This window comes from Anser cygnoides, chromosome 9 (assembly GCF_040182565.1).
Source record: "Anser cygnoides isolate HZ-2024a breed goose chromosome 9, Taihu_goose_T2T_genome, whole genome shotgun sequence".
NCBI classification, from domain to species: Eukaryota; Metazoa; Chordata; class Aves; order Anseriformes; family Anatidae; genus Anser; species Anser cygnoides.
Window position 1 is genome coordinate 6,412,859 of NC_089881.1, and position 23,614 is coordinate 6,436,472.

The window sequence follows — 23,614 nt, forward strand, 5'->3', positions numbered from 1 at the left end:
TGGGCAGGTACATAGGGAATTAAAGAACTTCCATAATAAGAACAGATGTAAGGCTGTGAGCTTACGCAGGAATAGTCAGCTGGACAAGGGAAGGATGAAGAACTGTATGACAAATACAAAAAATGGGCCGTGGCTTGTAGAAAGTGGAATGAGAATCGCACTTAACACAGACAGTTGCACTGGGATATATAAACAGAAACATGCTGAAATAATGTTATCTAGCCTTTTCTCACCTTTCTGAGGTTTCAGATATAGTACTCTGTCTAGGTTGTCCTTGTACTTGAAGCAGGCTGTAGAACAGAGGCAATACAGAAAAAAAAAAGGACACAAGATTGGTGTTCCAGTGTCTAGATGCTCCACATGATCCAAAAGGAAAGACTGGTCTGCAAGAGCCAATTTATGCAGAGAACAGGTTACATTATCAATTACAGAAGTGATACAAATGAGATTGCCATGTCCACAGCAGACAAAATTTAATCTATACTGATAAAACCTCAGGTTGAACTGAAACATGGGAACAGATTGTGAAGATGTCTGACAGAGTGTGAAAGCAGCAGCAGGCACAGATGATCCTGCTTTGAAGGGAGGCAGGGACAGCACTAGGTGATCACAATATTACCCACATAACTTAATGACTTTTTTTTTTCCATATAGAATTCCACTTCAGTTCCCCGTTGTATTGCTAGGAACTGAATGCCTACAAGTTTTTATACTTTGCCAGATTATCCAGACATTTACCTCATCTTTTCTTAAGTTTGCCATTTCACACAGATTGCATAAACAGGTTTGTTTCCATTGACTTCAGAGGACTTAATTGCCATTTGTACAGATATAAACCCAGTCAGAATTAGATCCAAAGGGCTTCATTTATTTTTCTACAGAACTTGGCACATTGCTTGTAAACATAACAGCTCCATCTATTACAGCAGAGTGAATTCAACTGCCCTGATACCCCAGATTTCTTCCTACCAGATAGGCACACATGTAGCTAGTTGTAATAATATTACATGCCATGAAAAGTCAGAACTGTTAGCCTGGTTTTAGGTGAGTAGTTCACAAAAGAGCTATAAACCATGGATTAAAAATTCTCTGCTCCATACCTTCAGGAAGTTTGGTTATGGCTACACAAAGTCTCAGATGGTTGCATTCAAAAATAGACACAAGCTGTTCACGAGGCAAATGCTAAATAAATCTCTAGAGCAAAGCTGCTACTGTGGAAAAAATCTCATGTCTATCTGAGAGTTCTAAATTTACCCTAATATCCCAACCTTAGTCCACTCATAGCAAGTGTTGCCTGCATGTCAAGCATTACTTCACCCTGATAATCTGCTCACTTGCTTTTTAGATTATTTTCCCCCAGAATACAGCAACTGTACAAGTCTCCAATGTTGTTTCTTTTTCACACGGTCTCTGTGCAAATGTGGTCTTGGGGAGCAATCCACCACATTAAACAACTGGAACCAGTTCTGGTCTATATGACAAGCTATACTGGACAAAATGGTGCTATAAGGGAAGAATTATTTGAATGTCTAAAAGGTTATAGCTCACTAGGGAAAGGAGGAAAGCAGACAATGACCACAGTATCATTGATGATATTGAGAAAGAGAGACAGTATTAAAATTATCTCCTTATCACGGCTGTCTGTTCTTAAACAAGCCATTAAAAATACCCAATATGGGTGTTTAATAGAACATACAGCTTCCAGACTCTTTTTTGTTAACAGGTTTTGGGTGTTTCTGCCCAAATTATACTTTTGGCCTTGGATATGGCCTTATACTACTATCCAGCTTTGCAAATCATGGTTTATCAGGACTCAATGCACACATACAGGACCTTGTATAAACTCTACTTAATTTAATGAAGAAACTCAGAGCATATTCACAGGATACTTTATGAAACTGACTGTGCTGCATGTTGGAAAATCAAATCTGATGTACATCAAGAGTTCACAGAAGGGCAGGCTGAGAACTGTGTCTTGATCTACACATTTTGTTTTTACTTGCAAGGAAAAACATCCTGTATGCAAAGCATCTGCAGAAAGAACTGCTTAAATTAATGGTAACAAATCATTCAGACACTAAAATAAAAATGAAATAGTGCTGTCAATAGCGCACCTATAATCGTGACAGACAGCATATTGGGACTTTTTGCTATTTTTAAGACTATTTAAAACACCAGCTTTCAGACATTTTTGTTTTTATAATGCATCTCAGGGAAATATGTTTCAAATGAATTAATGGTTATTACACCACTGCTACAACACTTTAGTTTGTGTCAGCATTTTCACAGTGAACCCTGTAGTGCTAGATCTGTAACTTGTCCATAAAAATTTGCCCAAGGCAGGAACCTGACATAAAAGCTAACATAGGTACAATATTTTAAACTGGGGAGGACTAGCCATTTTAAAGTTGTAGAAATAAAATTAATGATAACTGAGTTTAGTCACTTTCTTAAATCATTAAATGCATTACAAATAACCAGTGTAATAAAACAACTATTCATAATGTCATCGTACTCTTCAATGATATTTTAAGACATCCTCATTACGTAAACATGGCATCTCCATCATTTAAGGTGGTTTTGTAGTTATTTTCAAATCTTCAGCCAGTTGCTTCTCAAATAGAGGTACAGAACACACACCTTTCATGTGGAGGTGTTAGTATTTCCACTTGCACACAGAGACTTGACAAAAATCAGGAAGTGTGTGTCAAGGACAAAAATCAACCTTCCACCCTAAATCCTCAGCCTTCACACCAATCAGAAGAAAAGAAAAAAAAAATCTAATCTCTCCATCAGAATGAATTTGCACTCAGGAGCTTTTTTTTTTTTTTTTTTTTTCTCTTTAAGATCTCTAAGATCAGCAATAGCAACAATCACCTCTGTAATACCTGGTCTAGAAGCCAGTTCAAAAAATATTCTAAGATCAATTCCACATCATCATGCTTACCCTTTCAGCAATAATATTACAAAATTTAAATGGAGATTATTCTGAGCCCACATCTTTTAGAAGAGCATGAGCACTGGTGATTGTGCTATGAACCTGAACTGAATGTTGATATGCAGTGAATATATTTGTGTTTTGTCTGGGAGGGACTGTGTATCTTAATGACAATAAAAGCAGTTAGAAAATCAGTTTGCTTCCTCATTCCACAGTTTATGACTTTGAAGGGAAAAATATCATCTCCTAAAAAAATTTGCAAAACACACCAAGCTAAAATTTGAAAAAGACACTGATTATTCTATTAATGGAGAGATGCTAGCACATTGTTAAATGACTAACATCAGAAAGAAAAGGAGAAAACAACATCACACAAAGCTGTTCCATTAATCTCAATAAAAGTAGAAGACCTTGAAATCTACCAAGTCCAGTCTTGAAGTCAACTTTAACAGAGGGTTCTTGACCCATTAACTGGGGAACAGAGTAAAGTTACTTTTGAAATTCTAATGTGTGCAGTCTAGCTTGCAATAGTTTTGATACTGGCCATTTAGATAAGGCAAAAGAGTATGCTTTAATAATAATGTACCTATAAAAATAATATTGTTATTGAAGTGTTTTAGAACATACAATAACATGAAGAGTACACTGATGTATATTGTTCAAAAAAAAAATAATCAAGGCAAAGTAAATTGTTCGGGATGTAAGTGGTTCTCTATTGTGCCTTAACAAGTTTTTCTTTTTTGCTTTAAGTATTAAAGTATCACTTCAGTATAACTCTCACATCATATCCAATATCTATTGTGCAGATATAAAAATACCTATATTATTAATTACCTTAAAAAGTGATTTTTTTTCTCATTTCCTTCATCTTTCAAGCAACAGAAATGTCACATTTTAAATTAGTATAGTCAACAGATATTAAGTCTGACAGGGGGAGGCACTGGAAAGATACCTTTCCAAACTTCCAATCCTCATTTATTTATTAGTTTCTAACGTCACTGGAAAATCACTGTACATTGTAATATAATGCAGAAAACTATATATATTCTCATTCTATACAACAATTATAAGCTCAGACTCCATTCTCCTTGATCCTCCCCTTCAGCAGAAAGATGAATTGAAGCTCAATTAGAAAGGTGCCCCTAGAGACAAGACACACAGAGACCCTTTCAGACACTGAGAACAGCTGATGCATACATTTATTTTCTCAGTAGTCAGGGGTGGTACTGTCTTTTATCATCTTTTGAGAGGCCTAGGAAATTGTAGTTTTAAACAGCCAAATTAATCAGTGTACTGACAACTCTTTCTATCAAGCCTTCTCCTCACTTATCTAAGTTCATTTCCAGATATTAAAATCTAATTTTAGTATGAACATCAACCTCAGAGCTCTTCTGGGACACCAAAAGCCACTGTGGCAACATCCCATCAATACTGCATTTCCAGCCCACGAACCTGAATCAGTTTAAGTTTACGAAAAGGAAATACTCGCTGGTTCAGACAGACTGGAAAACAACAGGCCTTGGAGGAGGAAGGGGAGGCATTTGGCATTACTGAGAGAGAACAGCTTTACAGTAACATTTCCTAATTTTGGGGAGTGCTTAGATCCCATGACACTGTATGCCATAAGACCAATATGGGACCTAACCAGAGATGTGTACATGCAGGTATATTTGTCATTTAATTATTTCTACATATTAAACTTTTCTCACGTTCTTTTTTGAGTATTATTTTGGATACTTGTAAAGGCTTCTCTCAAGGTCTAAATGCTTATTTTCCAAGATGTCTATGATGATGCTTCCCAAGGAATATCCTGAAGAGAATCCCCATCTTCTAGTGCATTTCTGAGGCTAGTTCACTCAAATTCTGTTGCCAGTTTCTGTTCATCTACAAAACTTCTTTATTTTGGCAATCAGACATTGTTTGGGCCCTCTCAGCACGAAGCAGCAGGAGAGGGCGTAAGAATCTCACCTTTGATCAGTAACACAGATCAGCTCTGATGGATGCCTTTAGGTTCAGCTTTCTCACCAGGCTTGGCCCATTATCACCTGACAGATTATCTCTTGTTAAATCACTCCAATTTGCAACAGAACATTCATCTTCTTGGTCATTCCTGACACTGCTGTGTGCATCAGGCCCCAATAAACATTGCCACTGCACCAAAACTACGGAAACATGAGATTTCAGAGAGCTCAGTAATCAATGCAAAGTGACTACACTAAGAAAACTTTCATTTTTCTCTGAATCTCTTTACTGCCTTATTGCTCTACAGCAGCCACGTTCATATTTTGGTACTGGTCTTACAGTTCCTTGTGTATGGCTGGTTTAGGACAACCTGCCACATGATTGATACGATCCCACCTTACAGCATAATAGATTCCAAACAATCACAGAATCACAGAATATTCCCAGTTGGAGGGGACCCACAAGGCTCATCGAGTCCAACTCCTGGCTCCACACAGGACCACCCAAATATCATACCATGTGTCTGAGAGCGCTGTCCAAACACTCCTTAAACTCCGGCAGGCTCGGTGCCATGACCACTGCCCAGGGGAGCCTGTGCCAGTGCCCAACCACCCTCTGGGTGCAGAACCTTTTCCTAACACCCAGCCTGACCCTCCCCTGTCCCAGCTCCATGCCGTTCTCTCGGGTCCTGTCGCTGTCCCCAGAGAGCAGAGCTCAGCGCCTGCCCCTCCGCTCCCCTCTGAAGGGAGCTGCAGGCCGCCATGAGGCCTCCCCTCAGCCTGCTCTGCTCTGGGCTGAACAAACCAAGGGACCTCAGCCGCTCCTCATTGGTCTTACCCTCCAGGTCCTTCACCATCTTTGTAGCCCTCCTGTGGATGCTATGTCATAGTTTTGTGTCTTGTTTATGCTGCAGTGCCCAAAGCTGCACACAGTGCTCGAGGCGAGGCAGCCCCAGCGCAGCGCAGGGCAGAACAGAGCAGGACAGCAGGCCCAGGGGCGCCACGCCTGCTCAGCGCACTGCCGTGCCTTTGAGGTTGTCCCTGCCGGTAAAGGAGGCAGCATATGGCGCTGGTGCTGGGTGCTGGAACCGCAGTGCCTGCATGGTTGAGGCCTCCATGTATAGCATTTAAGCCAGCGGTGGTTCAGACAGTCTGTGATCATTTGCAAAGCTGTTCTTGTCAAAATACTTCAGATAAAAAAGTCTGAACATTCACAGCAAAATTTACTTTGTCGTGCTGAACTGTTACAGTACTCAAGTGAGTGTGGAAAAAAACAAAAAAAAAAAAAGGAGGCAAGATGGAAATGGATCCTGAAATAAACTGTGATTCTCTGTCAGAGTCAATACTCCAGGAAAAAACAAACAAACAGACAAAACCCTTCCTGCAGTCTCAAAGGATACAACAAATGGAAACAATTCCACAGGAGGTTCCACAGAATTTTATTTCCACTGAACCATACGTTGCAGCAGCCAGGCCCTCCCCTGTGCATTCAGGATCAGAAACTTTGTGCAAATTGAAGCCATATAAATCAAATCTTAAAACCAGTCAGTCCCTAGGTTGCTTGGTTCACTGAGGTTTGGAAATTTCACACATCCATCCACATAACATATTCTGACAGAAATAGTGTTACTATACCTTAATATTTGGGATTTGAAAATGCAATTCCTTATCATTCAACCTATCATTTCCACATACATTCACTCTCAAGTGTAAACCCTTAATGAAACAGACCTGGGAAGTGTTTACCTTACATTTATAAAGCTGAAAGCAGACCTAAAGTGCACTGTGACCAATCAAGCTAAAAAGAATGCATCAGCCAAAGGGCAGCTGAAGCAAATTATTCAGATTATCTATTGGTTCAGAATTTCCTACATGCAAGTCATTGAAACTGTTTGTATAAAAACAGGAAGATTATAAACAAACTGACAGAAAATATCTATTGGCCAATCTTTCTCAGTGGAAGTTTAATTTATATATATATATATATATTTTTTTATTTTATTTTTTTACTCTGAAGTATCTAAGTATATCTCAGTCTCTATATCACTGCAAACCACACAGCATTCTAAAAACACCCACAAAAAAACAAGTTTCTAACACCTGCCTACAAATCACGCTGATCTCTAAGGTGCTATGCCTCTGGATGGCTTTGTCCAAAGAATGTGCAATATTGAAGGAGTCCGAACTTAAATGGTTTTCAAGGCAACTTAACACACGCAGAAGAAGAAAGTCATGAGTACAAAACCGGGAAAATAATTACACCTCTGGATTTGGTGGCTTGAGTTTTAGTTTTGTAGGAACGCTAATGTATGAAGGGTTAGAAGAAAATAAAAGCACTAAATCAAATGCACTGGAGAGGAAATTGCATCTAGGATGTTGCAGAAAATGCTCAGCAGGTGGGAGGAATGAAGCTTTAGGACTATCTGCCTATTTAAGACCTGGATTCAGTATTACATCCATGTCTGATGAAGCACCTCAGCACAGGCATAAAGCTAAGCCTATGCCTAAATTCCATGGAAGACAAGATAGATTTTTTTAAGCTGTCAATCAATAGTGAAGCTAAAGGCTTTGAGTTCAAATACCCTAATGCTTACCTGCAGACAGCCTGACTCCTATAAGAGAACATTTTTCTGTAGCATACCTCACTACTTGAAGAAAACAGTTATTACAGTTTTTCCAACCCTGAAGTTACGTATTTAAATCCCGAGCTAGATACATAAATAATAAAGCTACATGATTTTCAGACGTGCTGGGTACCCACTGAATCTAATGAGAGCAGTAGATGTTCAGATCCTCTTGAAAGAAAGATTGTTTAGATACCCACATATGAATGAAGATGCTTGACTTCCAGATGGAAACTGCCTTAAGATCTTCCAAGAGCCAACCAGAATTGGTTTTATTGCATGCAGTACACCACTGAACAGGGATTCTGGCTCTGAGGGATCCTCAAGCAGCACATTGCACAGAAAGGGCAGTGCTTTTGTTTACAGTATGATAGTACCTGAGGTAGAAATAGACTGCTGTCCAGCTACCAGTGGTGAAGTTAAAAAATGTGACATTTAAACTGAGCTTCTTCGTTACTAGCTCCCTGCATGCCTAGATCTCCTATCAAGAACAAAAGGAAGACACTGTGTCACATGGAAAGATCATAGCTTGAGGCTTCTCAGACATAGCAGGAACAGGACATATTTCACTGTTCTTGATTTTTTATGAGTCTTTTAATACATCTGACCCAAACCAAGTTCATGCCCATGGTTTCTGCATTACAAAAAGGTGAGAGCTTGAAATGTGGCAATGGAGAAGCTGTTAGAGACTGTGGTTTGTAAATTTCAGAGGGTCATTTGACCCTTCAGGTCTGTTTCTGAGATGGTAGGGGGAAGAGAGACACAACTTGTGTGAAACCTGTTTCTGTCAACTTCTTGAAGTTTGACAGGTACAAGACTCCAGTTATTAAGCACTAATCCATACAACATTGATCACTATCTCCAGAACCTTCTTTTGTCAATATATTCAGTGGTGAAAGCAAAATTCTGAATGGCACTTTGGGAGAAAATTTTTGCAGTGTCTGGGATACAGCTGAGGAGAGAGGAGCTGCTCATTGGCTCTCACACTATTAAAACAACGTGTGACAAAATCTGTCAACCATGTGAAACATTAAACCGTCTCTAATATCAATTACCAATTAAGAACTGACAAATGAATTTTTGCAATTAGCAGTCCAATGAAATTACAGTCTGCTGGTAAGAGAACAATTTCACCTCCTTTGCTGTGCTTATCATCACAGACCATTCTCAAGTAAGGAGAAAAAAAACTAATTGTTTGGGGAAAGCCACTGAAAAAACGAGGGGGGGGGGGGGGGGGGACATTCTCCATGGGATTTCTAGATGTTTTTTCCAGCTTTGTTACTTTACAGGATCATCATGTGTCCCAGTGCCATAGCGTAAGTAACCTGATGGGTAAGATCGTATCTGCAAATCATCAGGCAAGGAAACAATTCATATTCCTGGCAGAGTTTAGATACCTGGTCATTACTTTCAGGAAATGCAAATTGCTCATAAGGACACAGCTTTTTCAAGAAGCTGTTTATTTAATTGCTTAATGGATATTCTTGTCACACTAGGCCAAGAGAAGTTACATCGAAACCTTTGCCACATCACCTGGTGCTATTTTATACTTAAAGAAATTTGGTGCACAACACATTGTATCATGATATATTATTCAGTGTCATTCCAGGATATGAGATAATCCATCTGAAAAAATCCTTTGGGCTCAAAAGAAATTGAATAACTTACATTTCTGCATGAACAGAAGCGTATGGGTGTGTAAAGGAGTTGCCATTTGAGAAACAAACTGTACAAAGAAGCTTAATTATTTCTCTTTCCCTTTTTCTCCTCATAAAGATTTCTAACTGTTGTATTTAGGTATCAAATGTAAGGCCTTTCTCCTGCTCAGTGTCTTGATTTCCCACCATTCACACTGCAAGTCCTGGAAAGTCATAAAACAGAGAAATTTTCTGTTAAGAATCTGATCATGTCAGTCAGACCATTTCGCCTTGGGCTTGCATTCATTATATCCAACTATGAAAACCAGTAACAGAAGGGATTAAGGAATCTCTCCAGATCACTCCCTCACTTCCCATCCCTTTCCCCACTACTTCTGTACTAGGCCAGTCTGCTTTCCCAAATCAGTTTGTGTGCATTTAAACTAAATGCAGATTGATGCAGTAAGTTGAAGTAACTGAAACTCCCCTTTGGGGAAGAAAGACAAAAAAAAAAAAAAAAAGGAAAAATTCTATTTATCCAAAACAATACAAATCTATTCTGATGGGTACAAACAGTAACTGGTAGAACAACTTTTGTAACCTAATACATCAAAACCAGCAATGGTGTTCAGCATCGGCTTGGCATCTTTAGTTCAGAAACAGCCTAAGCTGGAAGAAGTACACACCTATAACACACATAATGGCCACTACTGCTCTATGTTGAAATAATTTATGAATACCAAGAGGGCTAGATTCAGCAACCAAGGTTCTGGAAAAGGCATGTTAAAATATACTTTATAACTTCCTTAATTCTTTTATTTCTTTAGCCCTGTATACCTTCCTTTGGTCATTTTTCACATATTTTACAAGCCCCAGGCAAACTATCCACATCAAACAGGTAGCTCCTGAACAGAAAAAGGAGTCAAAGAAACACCTGTACACTTGGATAAAGAAAACATTTTCCTGCTACATCATAGGAAAACAAAGCACACACACACAAAAACATCTGTTGAATTTGATATACTTAAAATATGTCACTAACACAGAATTTCTAACTAGCATTTCTCTAGAATGTCTCACAACTCCCATCTCAGAAAGCAGCTTGCTTGATGGAGAAAAAAAAAAAAACATACATTTTAATAGGTGATGGTTAATTCATAACTTTGATAGCAATGGCCTGACCTATGTTGCACAGATAGCAAAGGGATTTTTGAAAACAACTAAACTTAATTATTTTTAATTTACTAAGCACATAAGATAGCAGTAGGATTTTTAAAACTGACAAAATTAACAGCTCTAACAGCTCTCTTAATTATTTTCAACTAAGTAGCCAGCTAAGGATGTATATTTAGAAGCACATAAAATGAATTAGGCTAATTATTATCCCCTTAATGTTAGTAGGATGCCCCTTCTTAATTCATGTGAGAGCTACTGAAAAACATCACTTCAGATGTTGATTTTCCCTGGCTGACCATGCAGTGGGGAGCTCAGAATGGACCTGGAATAAATGAGTAGAAGAGTTGAGGTGCAAGCCAGTCAGAGAAGCAAATGCAAGCTGCAATGCAGTTAATGCTTCCCTACAGAAACCACGTTCTTGCGGAGGTTGCTGATAACTACACAGCATTTGTTCACAGTGTCTTGGCCTTGCTGCAGAGTTTCTAAACCTAGCATTTTCCTTTGGGGAACCAACAGTATCATTAAGTTTCTTAATGCAGGCATACCATTTGCAGGTTGGGCATTACATTCCATTTTGATCTTTGCATTATTCTTCCCACAGCACATCTCTGGGTAAAATCAATGGGTATTTTTCCCATTAGTAAACGAGTAGGTATTAGGTTGATGAATTATAACATGCATGCAATAGGACAGTTCATGAATTCTACTTTATTAATTGGTCCACAAGCCCAGATATGTGCACAATTATCTTACCCATTGTATATATTTATCAGAAAATATATGTTCTAATACAGTAGTACAATGCCATCTTCCTAAACACACACTTTGACCTATGTGAATATCTCAAGCCAAACCCAGGAGTCCTCCCCTGATGACATACCCTGGCCTTCGTTCATATTCCTACCACCGTCACTCAGAATTTGGGCTGAAGAGAGAATGCAGCAGTGCCCTTCAAAACTCCTTCAGAAGAGCAGGTACATGAGACATACTTGTGAGTAATGAGCAGCACATTGCTTGGGGCAGTGAGCTGCATCTTGTTCACGTGCATCTAGAGGAATTCACAACTTCTAATGAGGTCTTTATTTCTGTTCTCAATTTTATCCCAAGCACATACAGGTCCCTTGAAGAACCAGAGCGAAAGACAGCAATTCAAGGAGAGCTCCTAAGCAGCGGTCACACCATGACCTGTCTGAAGGCTTACCAGTTCATTTCAAAGGGCATAAAGGGGACCTTGATTCTTTGAAGTGCAGCTCCCCATGGTGTTTCTTCCCATAAAGAGCAAAACATATGTCATAAAACTTTATGCTCAAACTTACAGGAATCTGGCTGAGGGCCTGAGAGTGCAAGGAAACTAATTAGTTTAAACCACCCCCTGGCTCCCCTGTTACCTCCCATCCAAACAGTAGTGAACCCAACAGAAGTTAAGACTTCAATGAAAGTACAGCCAGACCACAGGACATCTGTTTTCTTTTACATAGTTTTACACAAAAAAAAAAAAAAAAAAAGGCCCTAACCAGACTGCACCTTTCTAATATACAGAAATTCATCAGTGTTATACGGGGAGGGAAAAAAAAAATTATTCCAGTTTCACTCAGGTATTTATACATGACAATATTTATATATATACCTGTATGTACTATTAGAGTACATGCCATATTTCAGCACTGCTTTCCACAATATTCAGCAACATTACAAGCACTCAGGCACTTAACTAGAAGAGAAAAAAGGTCAGAGCAGCAGCAGCTCACAGCCTAGCCAAGGGCAAAAATCAGAGACCTTCTGCTCACAGCAATTGAGGCAGACTTTTACATGCGCATGGGAAGGACACTGTGGTCAGTTATTGCAAAAATAATTGATTTTAACAAGAGATTTTAACAACACTATGCTGTAAAATACTATGCTGAGGGTTTACTGATGAATGCAGGCACAAATCCAACAATCTGCCTGCCCAAACTGTGCTATTAAGTTATGATAATGCTGACATTTCCACTGTCTAAGAAAGACAAAGTTAAAGAGATTGACTGTATACCCTCACCTAACTATGTGGCTGTACAGCCTGAAAAATTAAATTCTATTTTCTGTAAGCACAGAACAGGATACTCTGGCTGACAGCGCAGAAGCTATCACCCATGAATGCAGTGGGTCTCCTAACACATCTGACCCAACAGTTACTGGGGTGAGGGGGAAGAGAAGATGGGCTGACCATCCTTCCTATCTTCTTTCCCCAAACCCCTTTCTCTCTTATTTTACACTTTGTGAATGAGCTGGCAGGGCTGTTCTGGTAGCTTTAGAAGCATTTTTACAAACTGAGATATCCACACAAATTAGTTCCTTCCTCTCTTCCAGACAAGCTTGACTCATTTTCCAGCATGGTGGAATGAGATTTCCCCTATGCTGAGATCTCCCAGATGCAGACAGCTAATTACCTAAGTGCCTTGTGGGCTATAAAAGCAGCAGAGAGACCACGTACTATGCCATAACTGGGTCTGTCACTTCTGTCCAGAGGAACCTAGCTGGAAAACAAAGCCTAACGTGTCTCTGTATTAGTCCCACCTTTGCGCATAATCATCCCAACTCCTGAACCCCAAGCACTTTTCTAAACCAAAAAAGAATAAACTGAAGAGACTGTGTTTGAATATGATCAATATCTAGCACAGTCAAACCTTGTCCTGGCTAGCTGCTTTTTGGTGACAGCTACTCTAATCAGAAGAGCCAGGAAACGATGACTAAGAACAGCTGCGAAGAGACCTATGGAAAAAACTGTATCTGCTGTTTTCAACTGCTTTCAGTTCTGGAAAGCTTTCTGTTTTCTCTGGATAGCTGTATCAAATGAAGAAGAGGCCTGGTCTGGTCATGTAACATAGGCACCAATAATACCTCTGTGCATGACTTGATGATCATGAATAAGATCTCACATGATGCTGTTAAATTTCTCAGAACTGAGATCCAGTGGTGCCAGCAATCACCTAGCATAATGTGCAGAGACCTCTGCAGAGATGAGAGCTTTGAGATTGTTTTGGATAGGCACCAAAAAGTAGATCCCATTACACAATTAGAAAATCCAAGCTTGCCTATGCAAATCCGTATTCGTGTATCATATTTGTTTTACACATAGATGGAGTCACGGAAACCCATGTGACCACTTTAATTAGCAAGGGTTATTGACATAAACATTTGTGGGCTCAAGACCTGAGAGCACAAATAACCACATCCTCTCCTACAGCCATTTCTTTTCCTTTTTTCTTTTTTTTTTTGTATTGTTTGGGGGGAAGGAAGAGCAATTTGCAAAGTAATACACTTATTGTGCTGTGATTTGAATTTGCATAATAAAAGCATTTGCTTTTTAGAGCGTATATTAATCCTTAGAAGGGAGAGAAAGTGAATGTTCTAATATAATTCAAGATAGCTAGACATAGTTCCATTATTTTAATTTACATTTTATTGGGTTTTTGCTTTGGTAAAGAAACATGTTATAACTAATCACCGTTCTAATTACTGCCTGATTCTATCTTTTATTACTGCTAAAATTTCTATTAAGGGAATGAAAGAAACTAATAGGATCATTAAAAGATCAATAGGAAATATTGCTTACATAGAAGTTGCATTGTATAAACTTCAACTCAACAGTTATGATCAAAAGAATTCATTGGAAACAGAGAATAACGCATTCATTCCACTTAGGAAAGAACATAAACTGATTTAAAGGCTATCCACAAGAAGAATTCTTATAATTTCATTCCTCTGAGAGCAATAGGAAAACTAAAAACACAACAAAAAATTGATAATCTTTCCATCTCCACACCTCTAATATTCTTTGTATAGAGTCTGGATATCTTTAAAATGTATCATTAAGATCTGGGGTGCACACGACATTCGTGAATATAAGCAACATAGGAACATGACTCGCTTTAAATTGTAGCCTCATGGACAAGGTTCTCATTCTCAAAATGTTGGTCAGGTACACCTCATTGGCTCTCCAGAATATCTACATCCACTTTTTATCTTAGTTTTGGCAGAAAAATAATTATTTCATCTAAAGTCACTGTGCCTGAAGTAGTTCATCCAGCATGAGTGCAATATATAAAATTATCAATACAATCAGTGTCTTTTCACATCTGAGAACACCTAGCTTGAAGTCTTTTCTATCTTTTTTCCTAAAAATGTACAGGTGTAGTGATATAAGTAAAATGGAATTAAAGAAGGATAACTTCTGTACTTGTTTTAGTAGTACTTCTGATACTTTTTAAAAACTGTACTGAAAGTACAGTTCACAAACATGCAGTACCTGCCCAATGACACCAAATAAAGCAAGGAGTGTCAGCTGGGCACAAATGTATGAGTGGTGCAGATGCTCAAAATTAATACCAAGGAATTTCTTTATCTGTTCATAAACTTACCTCTCTCTCTCTCTCTCTCTGTATTTTCTGGTTCTCTGGTGAGCTCTGCTATGTCCTCTTTCTTCCAAAATATTTGAAAAAGCAACTCTGTCAAGGATGGAAAAGAACAGAATTCAAAACAAACAACAAAAAAAATAGTGATCAAAATATTTCAGCCCCTGAAAGTCAACCCTTCTCTCCCAGTCATTTGCTGTGATTGCTTCTTTATTTTTCATTCAGGCCAAAATGTCTTCTTGCTGCCCTCCCTTATCTTGATTCAGTAAGAAAAACGTTATAGGAGAAATGTATTTGAGAACTCTGACACCATCCAAACTAGTCAGTCTCATCATAATCATGCCCAAGATTAAAGATTTCAGAGTACACTATGAGGTAGATTTCAAAGCCTTCTTTATAAAAACACCACGAATTATGGCTCACCACATTTCAGCATGGCAATATTTTAAGAGATATTTTATAGCTGTCTGCCTAGGTACCTTTCACCAGCTCAGGCAGTTAACTCAGCAATCGATGGACAGTTGACCTGGTTGCACGTTGGCCATGTCAGAGAGCTGCACTATCTCTGTGGAGATTCAGTTCTGAACAAGGTTTTCGAAGCAAGGCAGAGTGTCACATGAATGTAGCTTGATTTCCATGTAGGTCAACTGAAATCAAAAGGTGCCAGTACAGATGCTGTAGGTTTGTGTAGAGCCAATTTGTAAGTGCCTTCCTGGGAGCCAGAGTATTGGTAAACAGTACAGAAGCACCTGATTGTACCAAAGTAGCTGGAGAGGATATTATATTTGTTCCAGCTGCAGTGGCACCTGCATTTTTAAGCATTCTTATGAGCTAGAATACTGTAAGAATGAGAATAAACTCCACTGTCCCTACAGGAACCAAAGAGGAGGCAGCAGGGTCTGAACTGAATTTAAGAGCCCCTGATTCTATGCAGTGTTGTGCGGGCAGCCCTGGAGAGCATTCCTGAGAGCCTTCTTCGATGTTTTTTATTCAATCTTTCTCACTATCTATTGTTTCCCAGCTTCCATTACCCCAGGTAATGGAAACTTGGCTACACAGAATTTTCCTTAAAAAAGGAAAACAAACAAACAAAAAATCACAAAGCTACTCAATATACAAATTAGTAGACTGAGAAAGTTCAAGTACTCCATGGGTGAAATGGACTGAGATAGAAACAGCATTGCCAGCAATAGAAATAACAGCCCTTTTGTTTCTGTTACTGAGAGTACTGGCATTTTCTGCTGTTTTTATTTAAAGAGACAGTATTACATGGATGCTGAAAGCCTGTACTCATAGTTTACAAAAATACAACCAAATGGGGGGTGATATTCAACATAAAACTTGATTTCAAGTGGGTAAAAATTGATATGAGATGAGAATTAATTTTCTCAAATAGATTGCTGTTATTGTTATTATTTTTTTAATTTTTATTTGCTTATTTATTTATTATTATATATGTATATTTGTTATATAAATGGCTTCTTCCTGTTTCAAACAAATAGCCATGAAAACAGAGGTCTTCCTGCTCAAAGTAGAAACAATTATTTAAGTCAAAGACCTCCAGTATTCTCAAAAATATACTTTATATGGCCTAGCAAACAAGCAATAATGCATATTTCAGATAAGCAAGTCATATTCATGCAGAAGTGGCACAGCAGACAAATCCTAAATCATCACATCCTCAAAAGCAAATAACAATAAAACTTGTAAGACCACACAGAAAGTGAAAGAAGATATTCAGGTCACAAACCTACCTGACTGAAAGCTTAGAGTGAGTGAAAAATGGAGAAAGCATTTGATTTTTTTTTTTTTGTCTCCCTTTTTAAAATAAGGTAAAAATATTCCAAAATACAGTACATATGCAGCATTGGGATATATGGAATTGTGTGCTTTTTCACGTGAAAAAAATTGCCTGCATGAACACTGTAATGATGTAGATGCTTTTGTCTACACTGAGTGTTGTCGTCTTTTAAAAAAATAATTGTGAGCATTTACTGAATTTCAGGTAAATTTCTATTTGAATTTAAAAAAAGATTGTTGTGTTCTTTCCTGAATGATTCCATTTCCTGAATGCCACATGACTGATGATCAGCAAAGCAATACTCAAAATTATATTTTGCAGTAAACTATGCTTTTCAGAAGTCAAAGGGATAGTTTTCACAAAGCTGTGATTGGAATCATCCTTTATACATTTTTACACCATGGTCCTTCCTCTTGTAGCATATTGCAGATTATCACGCACACTCATGCAAAATACAGAGTCATTTAAAAGAAATCAGCCACAAGTAACCTGGATCCTGTAAAAAAATTCATTGGAAAACTGGTTAGTTTGAAAACAAAGACAAGAGAACTTTAACAGTGTCAGAGCATCTCTTTTGGCCAACCACAATGCTTGAAAACTGAAACAAAGTGCTGTCATTTAAAATTTATGCAATTTGCTTACCCTGTGCTCCAAAGGGACCTCATACAGTTAAAACTACATGCTGAAGAGAATACAGTGGGACATATTTTACAGCTGTAAGACTTTTCATCAAAGGAAAATAATATAAGTATAATCCATGCTTGGCAATAAGGCATCAGCAGGTGTGAACGCAATTCAGCAAAGACTACCCTGAAACCATTTGTCTCTGGGGTTATGCTTACTCTTTCCCTGCAGAATCTGCTCCTTGTGACACTGCCCCCTGTTGATAAGAACGGAGCGAATGATTGGCTTCTGTACGCAACTCTGACACATCTGTTTTCTTCTTTTGTCGCTGTACTTTTTTCCTTTTCAGGATTCACTTGCCTGGAACTAAGCCAAGATCTGATATCAATCAAACCAGTGAACTAATTTATCCCAATAAAGGTTATTAAGATTTTTGGGGGTGAGAGTAAGGCAACACCCTACTCTACTTTTACAGTGATCTCATCTGCTAATATTTTACCATTGTATAAATAGTACTTCACTGATTTTTCTAGTAACAAAAAGTATATATGTGTGTCACATGAACAGTTAAAATGATGACAACTGAACTTCAGGCTCATTGCATTTCCTGGCATTTGCAGGATCACCTTGCCATACTCTTAATAGTTACAAATAACATACCGACAGTACTGCTTTATGACCAGAAGCTAAAGATTTCTTGACCATCTGCTTTCAGCTTTTCTACTGTTAGCTGTTACCTCTGCTCTTGCTTTCTGTTTCACATCTGGATTATTAAGGGATTTCCCCTGATGTACTGATTTCATGCTCTGCCTATCAGTTTGCCCTCTTGCCTGATCCTACCATATGCCATGTTCAGTAGCAAAAGTCCACAGGTGCAAACAATGCGCCAACACTTTACTGGCATAAACTGGCACCCGTTATAGAAGTTGGCCTAAAGGAGGAAGCCAGTAATATTTCACTTCAGGCTGTGTTTAAATTTCTGCAATAAAAAAGCTATATAAGGAGATACCGAGATTAGAATTGGGCATGACATTGTCCAAGATTCATCTGTCACAATGTAAGCCACATCAGTTTTCATTTCTGGGAGATGCTCATGCTTGAGCAGGTAATTTTAAAATGCTTTTGTGTGTGTGTGTGTGTTTTGATTTGTTTGTTTAAGTGTATGTGAATTGCAGAGACAATATTTTTAAAAGAAAACGTTTCACAAGAGCGAATAATATATTTTAACTACACACATTTTGCATGCAGAGCCCAAATGTTTTACATGGTTTCAATGATCTGCACTGTAACAGCTTAAACAAAGACGATCACATGGGCTTAATAAAGTCAGCGGTAATAAAAAATAAAAGCTTTACTTTAAGAGGAAAATATTTATATTGGAAGGAATAATTATATAGTATTTTCATCCCCAAAAGTGGTTTTTAAGTGTCATCTGGTGGTTTGCTCAAAAGCCCGAGAGCCAGAATTGAATTTCTTCTCCCCACTGCCACCAACTTGCTGTGTGGCCTTGGAGCAATCACTTATTGTCGGATTCTCAGCAATGCCAGGCACCCATCCCAGTACTGCTGAAAAATCAGACCATCAGTCTCCTTGGGCCTCATTTTCTCCACCTGTAAAATTAGTTTAGTTACTCTATTTTGCAGGGCTGTCAGGAGCATTAATGGGTATTTGTAAGACGTCTGGAGAACCTCAGATAAGAGAGTGCTACAGTAACCTGGCTTTATTTATTGAACTGTAAGATACTTCCCATGCCAAAGAACTGGAGTTACTCCCTGAGGTGAAGCAGAGCTGCCCTTAAAGCATAAAAACTGGGAAATGGGATAAAAGCTAAGGAATAGTGTTTCCCAGCTCTTATTAGCGATGACTATGCCGTACCAGCCATATTGCAATAGCTCCTGAGAGCCGCTGCAGGAAGCAGGAACAAAGGGTAACCCCTTGCTCCCTTCCTCTCATTTGCCATCTCCAGCCTCCATCACTCTTGGTCACTACAGAACAGCAGCACTGAGTCTGGCAGCTGCTGTTCTGCAACCACTTCATATTACTCTTAACAAAAAACACCTTGTTGGTTTCCTTGGTGTTCCTCAGGCCAACCCACGGAGCCGCCACATCCTCTGTATTTAGCATTTGCAACCACTTGGGAAGCTGGCCTATCTCTTTACCATCTGAATATGAAACACCTGACTGGACACAGGTAAGAAGGCTCTAAATGCTGTTATAATATTAATAAATTCAGTAGGTGAAGTCCTTCTCAGCAAGACCCCCTTCCTCCCTGCCTTGCAGCAGGAGCTCAGGTTCCACTGTAGTAATTCACACTTGTCCCAACCCAGGAAACAAGCTGCAGAAATGGGGAGTGGACCTCTTCCCACTCTTGACAAAACAAAAGAGGAAACACACCAGTACATCAAAGCTGAGAGCAGAAACAGCAAACTTAATACCTGCCATTTCCACTACAGGTCTGCCAGAGATGAGATTATCTGCTGAGGAACACGGTACATTGGAGTTTTGTTTCTTCAGGACCTCACAAAGAAACACAGAGTTCTCCAGAAAAAAATAAAAAAAAAAAAAGGAAGAAAAAAAAGTTTTCAAAAAGACTGTCATACCCTAGGAAGAAGCTAGAGCTAACTGTCCAGTATGGACTCCTCCAAGAACCCCTGCTCTATGGATATGGCAGACTGGGAAAAGGACTACATAAGGAAGTTAAATGCAAACTAATTAAAATGCAAATTGCACACAAGGGCTGCTAGAATGCACTGGATCAATTTTCACTGTCGTCACTATAGCAGAGCATGAGAACTTCAAAGGCTTCATACTGGATTCTGCAAGACATGTAGGAATTAGGTTCCAAAACCACCTCTCCTAAATCCTCTGTTCTCAGGCAGATTTGGTATGCAGTTACAGTCTGCATAGCCAAGTCCTTATGCAGTACGGAAACATATCTACTAGAATCACTCTCTTCTCCTGCTCTTCCTCCAGGCATAGAAAGGCAACTGATTTGTTGAAGCCTATTCAATCTACTTCCAACCACCATTTTTTTCCAAGTTTTAATTCCCTTTTTCCTGTTCCCTAAGGTTCAAGCACTTTATTCCCATGTCCAAAGTACCTAACCTTTTATCCTGAGCTTTTACTAAATTTTCAGTTCTTGGTAACTACCCAAGTTAACTTCCTCCTTGCCCTGAGCAGCTGATAAATCCTCTCACACCCAGCCTCTCAACTTTGCAGTCTGTTTATTTTACTTGACAGCAAAACCTTCTGAGTTTAACTTCTAGTGCCCAACCTATATATCTAGAGACGTTTGGAGTAGAGAATTGGTTTCTACAGCAGTTACGGAGGTTATTCAATCTTATTCATGACAGTTTAATAGTCATATACACACCTCTGTATTATTCTGATATCTCTAAGCTCATGATTCCTCCAAAAGAACTGACATGTTACATAGCCCAATTATTTAGCACAAGATCTTTTGTATACCAGAAAACGTATTTGAAACCACAGTGACTTGAGATGACTTTAATAAAAGGGATACTCAAGGCTTATGTGGCTTTGATCTTCATTTTCAATAAGGCCCTTATGGAGCTCTCAAAGAGTAACATGAGAGTACATGGAATATAGATGTGTCTTATGCTCAGTTTAAGGAGCCCTTACACAAATGAGAGGAGTTTCTCTGCCTGGTTAAAAAAAAAAAAAAGGAAGTTGAACAACTTACCACATTGTGACAAGGTGGAAGAGTAGTCTTTTCTCCAAAGATTTATGAAAAGTCTACTATACTCTTTCACCAGCACCTCCCAGCAAGTCAGTGAAATTGCTGTAGACATATGCTCATCTTTCAGTATACAGCATCAAATATACATCGCCCTCAGAAGTTATTTGTCTTATAAACCTCATATGCTACTTTTCCCCCATATAATTTCATTCTATTATCCTTTAGAGAAGGTAACTTGAAAAGGCCTTTTGCTGGATATTCTCAGAAATTTACAACATTTTGTTATTTGCTGTTATGCTTGTTTCAGTTTGATGGATGGTATTGATATGCTCAAGAATATCAGCAATGAAAGAGTCAGTGTGATAGGTAGAATCAACAAAAGCTTTAAAATGTAGTATTTCTCAAAGACAAAGCATGTAGTTTAATGTATACACAAAAATGTCCATCACAGTGTGTACACTGACAAACAGGCTTGATCTTTGAGAGGTGCCACATCTTGGAGAGGTGCCACACACTATAATTTCTAATAGCCATCAATAAAAGGTCATTTACATTTTTACAGGATCATTTATACATACAATGTAAAATATCCATGTATTTGTATACAAGATCAGCTACAACTCACTGTATGCAATCTGTTACTGGATAGTAACTTCAGAAAAAGAGTAATTTCTCTTTCATAACTCAGCTTTCTTGGGAACCTTGCCTAAAGAACGCAAATTAACAATGATGTCATTATTCTTAAAAATATATTTTCACAGACAATCATTTTGATGATAAATCCTGAAATCCCAGAGAACAGTACTACCTGTGCACTTGAAATTTCACTGTGATCTTCTAACCTCACTTCACTCCCAAATGATCATAACATCACTTCTAGGAATTTCCTGTTCCCATGGGCTGATTATTCATCCCTTAGCAGTGCTCAGAGTATGATGGCACAATTTGGTTAACATTCATTCATCTGAGTGTTGTATTATTTCCACGGCCATGCATTGGTTCAGCTTGTGAACCAAATTGGGCTGCAGTGGATTTTTTGTTTGTTTTGTTTTGTTTTTTAAGAGGCTCAGCCACCATCTCCTCTCTCTGCTTCTTGAATTCACACTTGTGAGTATACAACCTCACACAGCACCTCCTGGTGAAGAATGAGACCATTTTGTTTGAAGACAGTAGAAATGCTGTGACTTCTCAGCTACAAAGTGGAATTTTCTTGTGAAATTAATTTCACTTTGTTCCTTCCTGCTCTAAAGACACAGGTGAAGGGCTGGCTTCTTTCTTCATTCCAGCTTTATTTACACCACTTGGCTGTGGATAAAATGATACTAGCTCAATATAGAAGAGAACAAAGCCCTCCTCCTGACCACAAAGATGGTCAAAAATTGTACTTCCTTGTCTCTCTTTGAAGCATAATTCAGTTGATGTGTTAATTTCAGGAAGGTCATATTTAAACTTATTTTGTTGAACAGCTCAATGCCCAGCTGGGAGGTGCAAGGCTATGATCACTGTAGCAACTATACAACAGATGAGTTTCAAGCACTGCCCATCAGGCTTTATGGATTCCTGCAAAGTGAGCTTTAAAAAAAAAAAATAACAAGCAAAGCAATTAAAAGACCCACACTACCATTTTAGCTTTCACAATCCGTTATATGATCCTCATTTTGGAGAGCTAGGGGAGAATAAAAACTCAGCCTTTTAGACCTTGGAAACAGGTGAGTGCATTAGACAGCTGGGCCCGTGAATCACACTATCCCTCTATTTTTGCTAATGGCTCTGCTCAGTCTCAAACACCAGCAGGGAACAGAAATTACCTCTGAAGGGTACAAATTCGAACTTTTGCTGACACCCACAAACACTGGACACTGACAAGCAGTTAACATGGTTCTTTTACACCCTGCTTAATAGTTGTGACTTTCAAAATATGACATATCAGTGAAGAATAGTTAGGAGCAAAAAAATAAAATAAAAAAGGAAGCTCTGATTTGTTTATTTTGGAAGCTAAAATTCTTAGAACATGTGTTGTTTGAGAATTTTTCAAAACTGACTCAGGGATCCTGATCTCCCTTTGTAAGTGGCCCCAGATTTGTAATTGCTGGGGTTACACAAACAGAATTTCTGATCTGGCTGTGCGTGCTGGAACTGCACGTATATGAAAGTATGTAAGGATAAAATACTGGCTTATTATACCTTACGATGTATCATTGATACTTCTAATGAAACCCATGTGTACTTTTTGTGTAACTTTCAGTACTGATAAGGCCTTTTAATTATTCAAACTATAATTAAGAACATAGGAAGGCACCAATGAAGTTAAAACATGAGCATACCACCTAGAAAAAGAAAACCTCACTCAGTGTTTGCCAATCAAACTGAAGTAATACCAAATCTATGTGTGTGATTTCAGAAATATCAATGTAGTGCTAAAGTTGATGCTGCTTTGACAGTCTGATTATGTATATTGAAACACATACATATGACAGTGTTTAAGAATAGTTGCATTCCTCTAGTCATTGCCAATAGGACTGCATGTTTTGCCTTTTGTTTAACTTCATTCTAGAAGAGAAAGGTCTGCAAGTAACAGCTCTGTATTTTTCCTCTTTAATCTGTTACCCTGATCTTGTATCAACACACCCCTAAAATCTTTAATTATAATGGTGCTCTGGTAATGATATCTGGGTTTTGGTTTCTTTATGTCTTTATGTATGCTAAGAAAGTTAAATCAGAGTTCCTGCTACTCAGGCAAGAACTGAGCAAGATATCAACGG

General features: G+C 38.5%; 1 protein-coding gene across 1 annotated transcript in view; it reads right to left on the minus strand.

Moving 5' to 3' along the window:
- The window catches only part of LOC106040346 (uncharacterized), a 596,086-nt gene that overhangs the window by 407,986 nt on the left and 164,486 nt on the right, over nt 1-23,614 (minus strand). Inside the window, exon 3 of the mRNA XM_067002026.1 lies at nt 14,734-14,820. Within this exon, the coding sequence (XP_066858127.1) occupies nt 14,734-14,820 (87 nt within the window). The remainder of the gene's footprint in view (nt 1-14,733; nt 14,821-23,614) is intronic.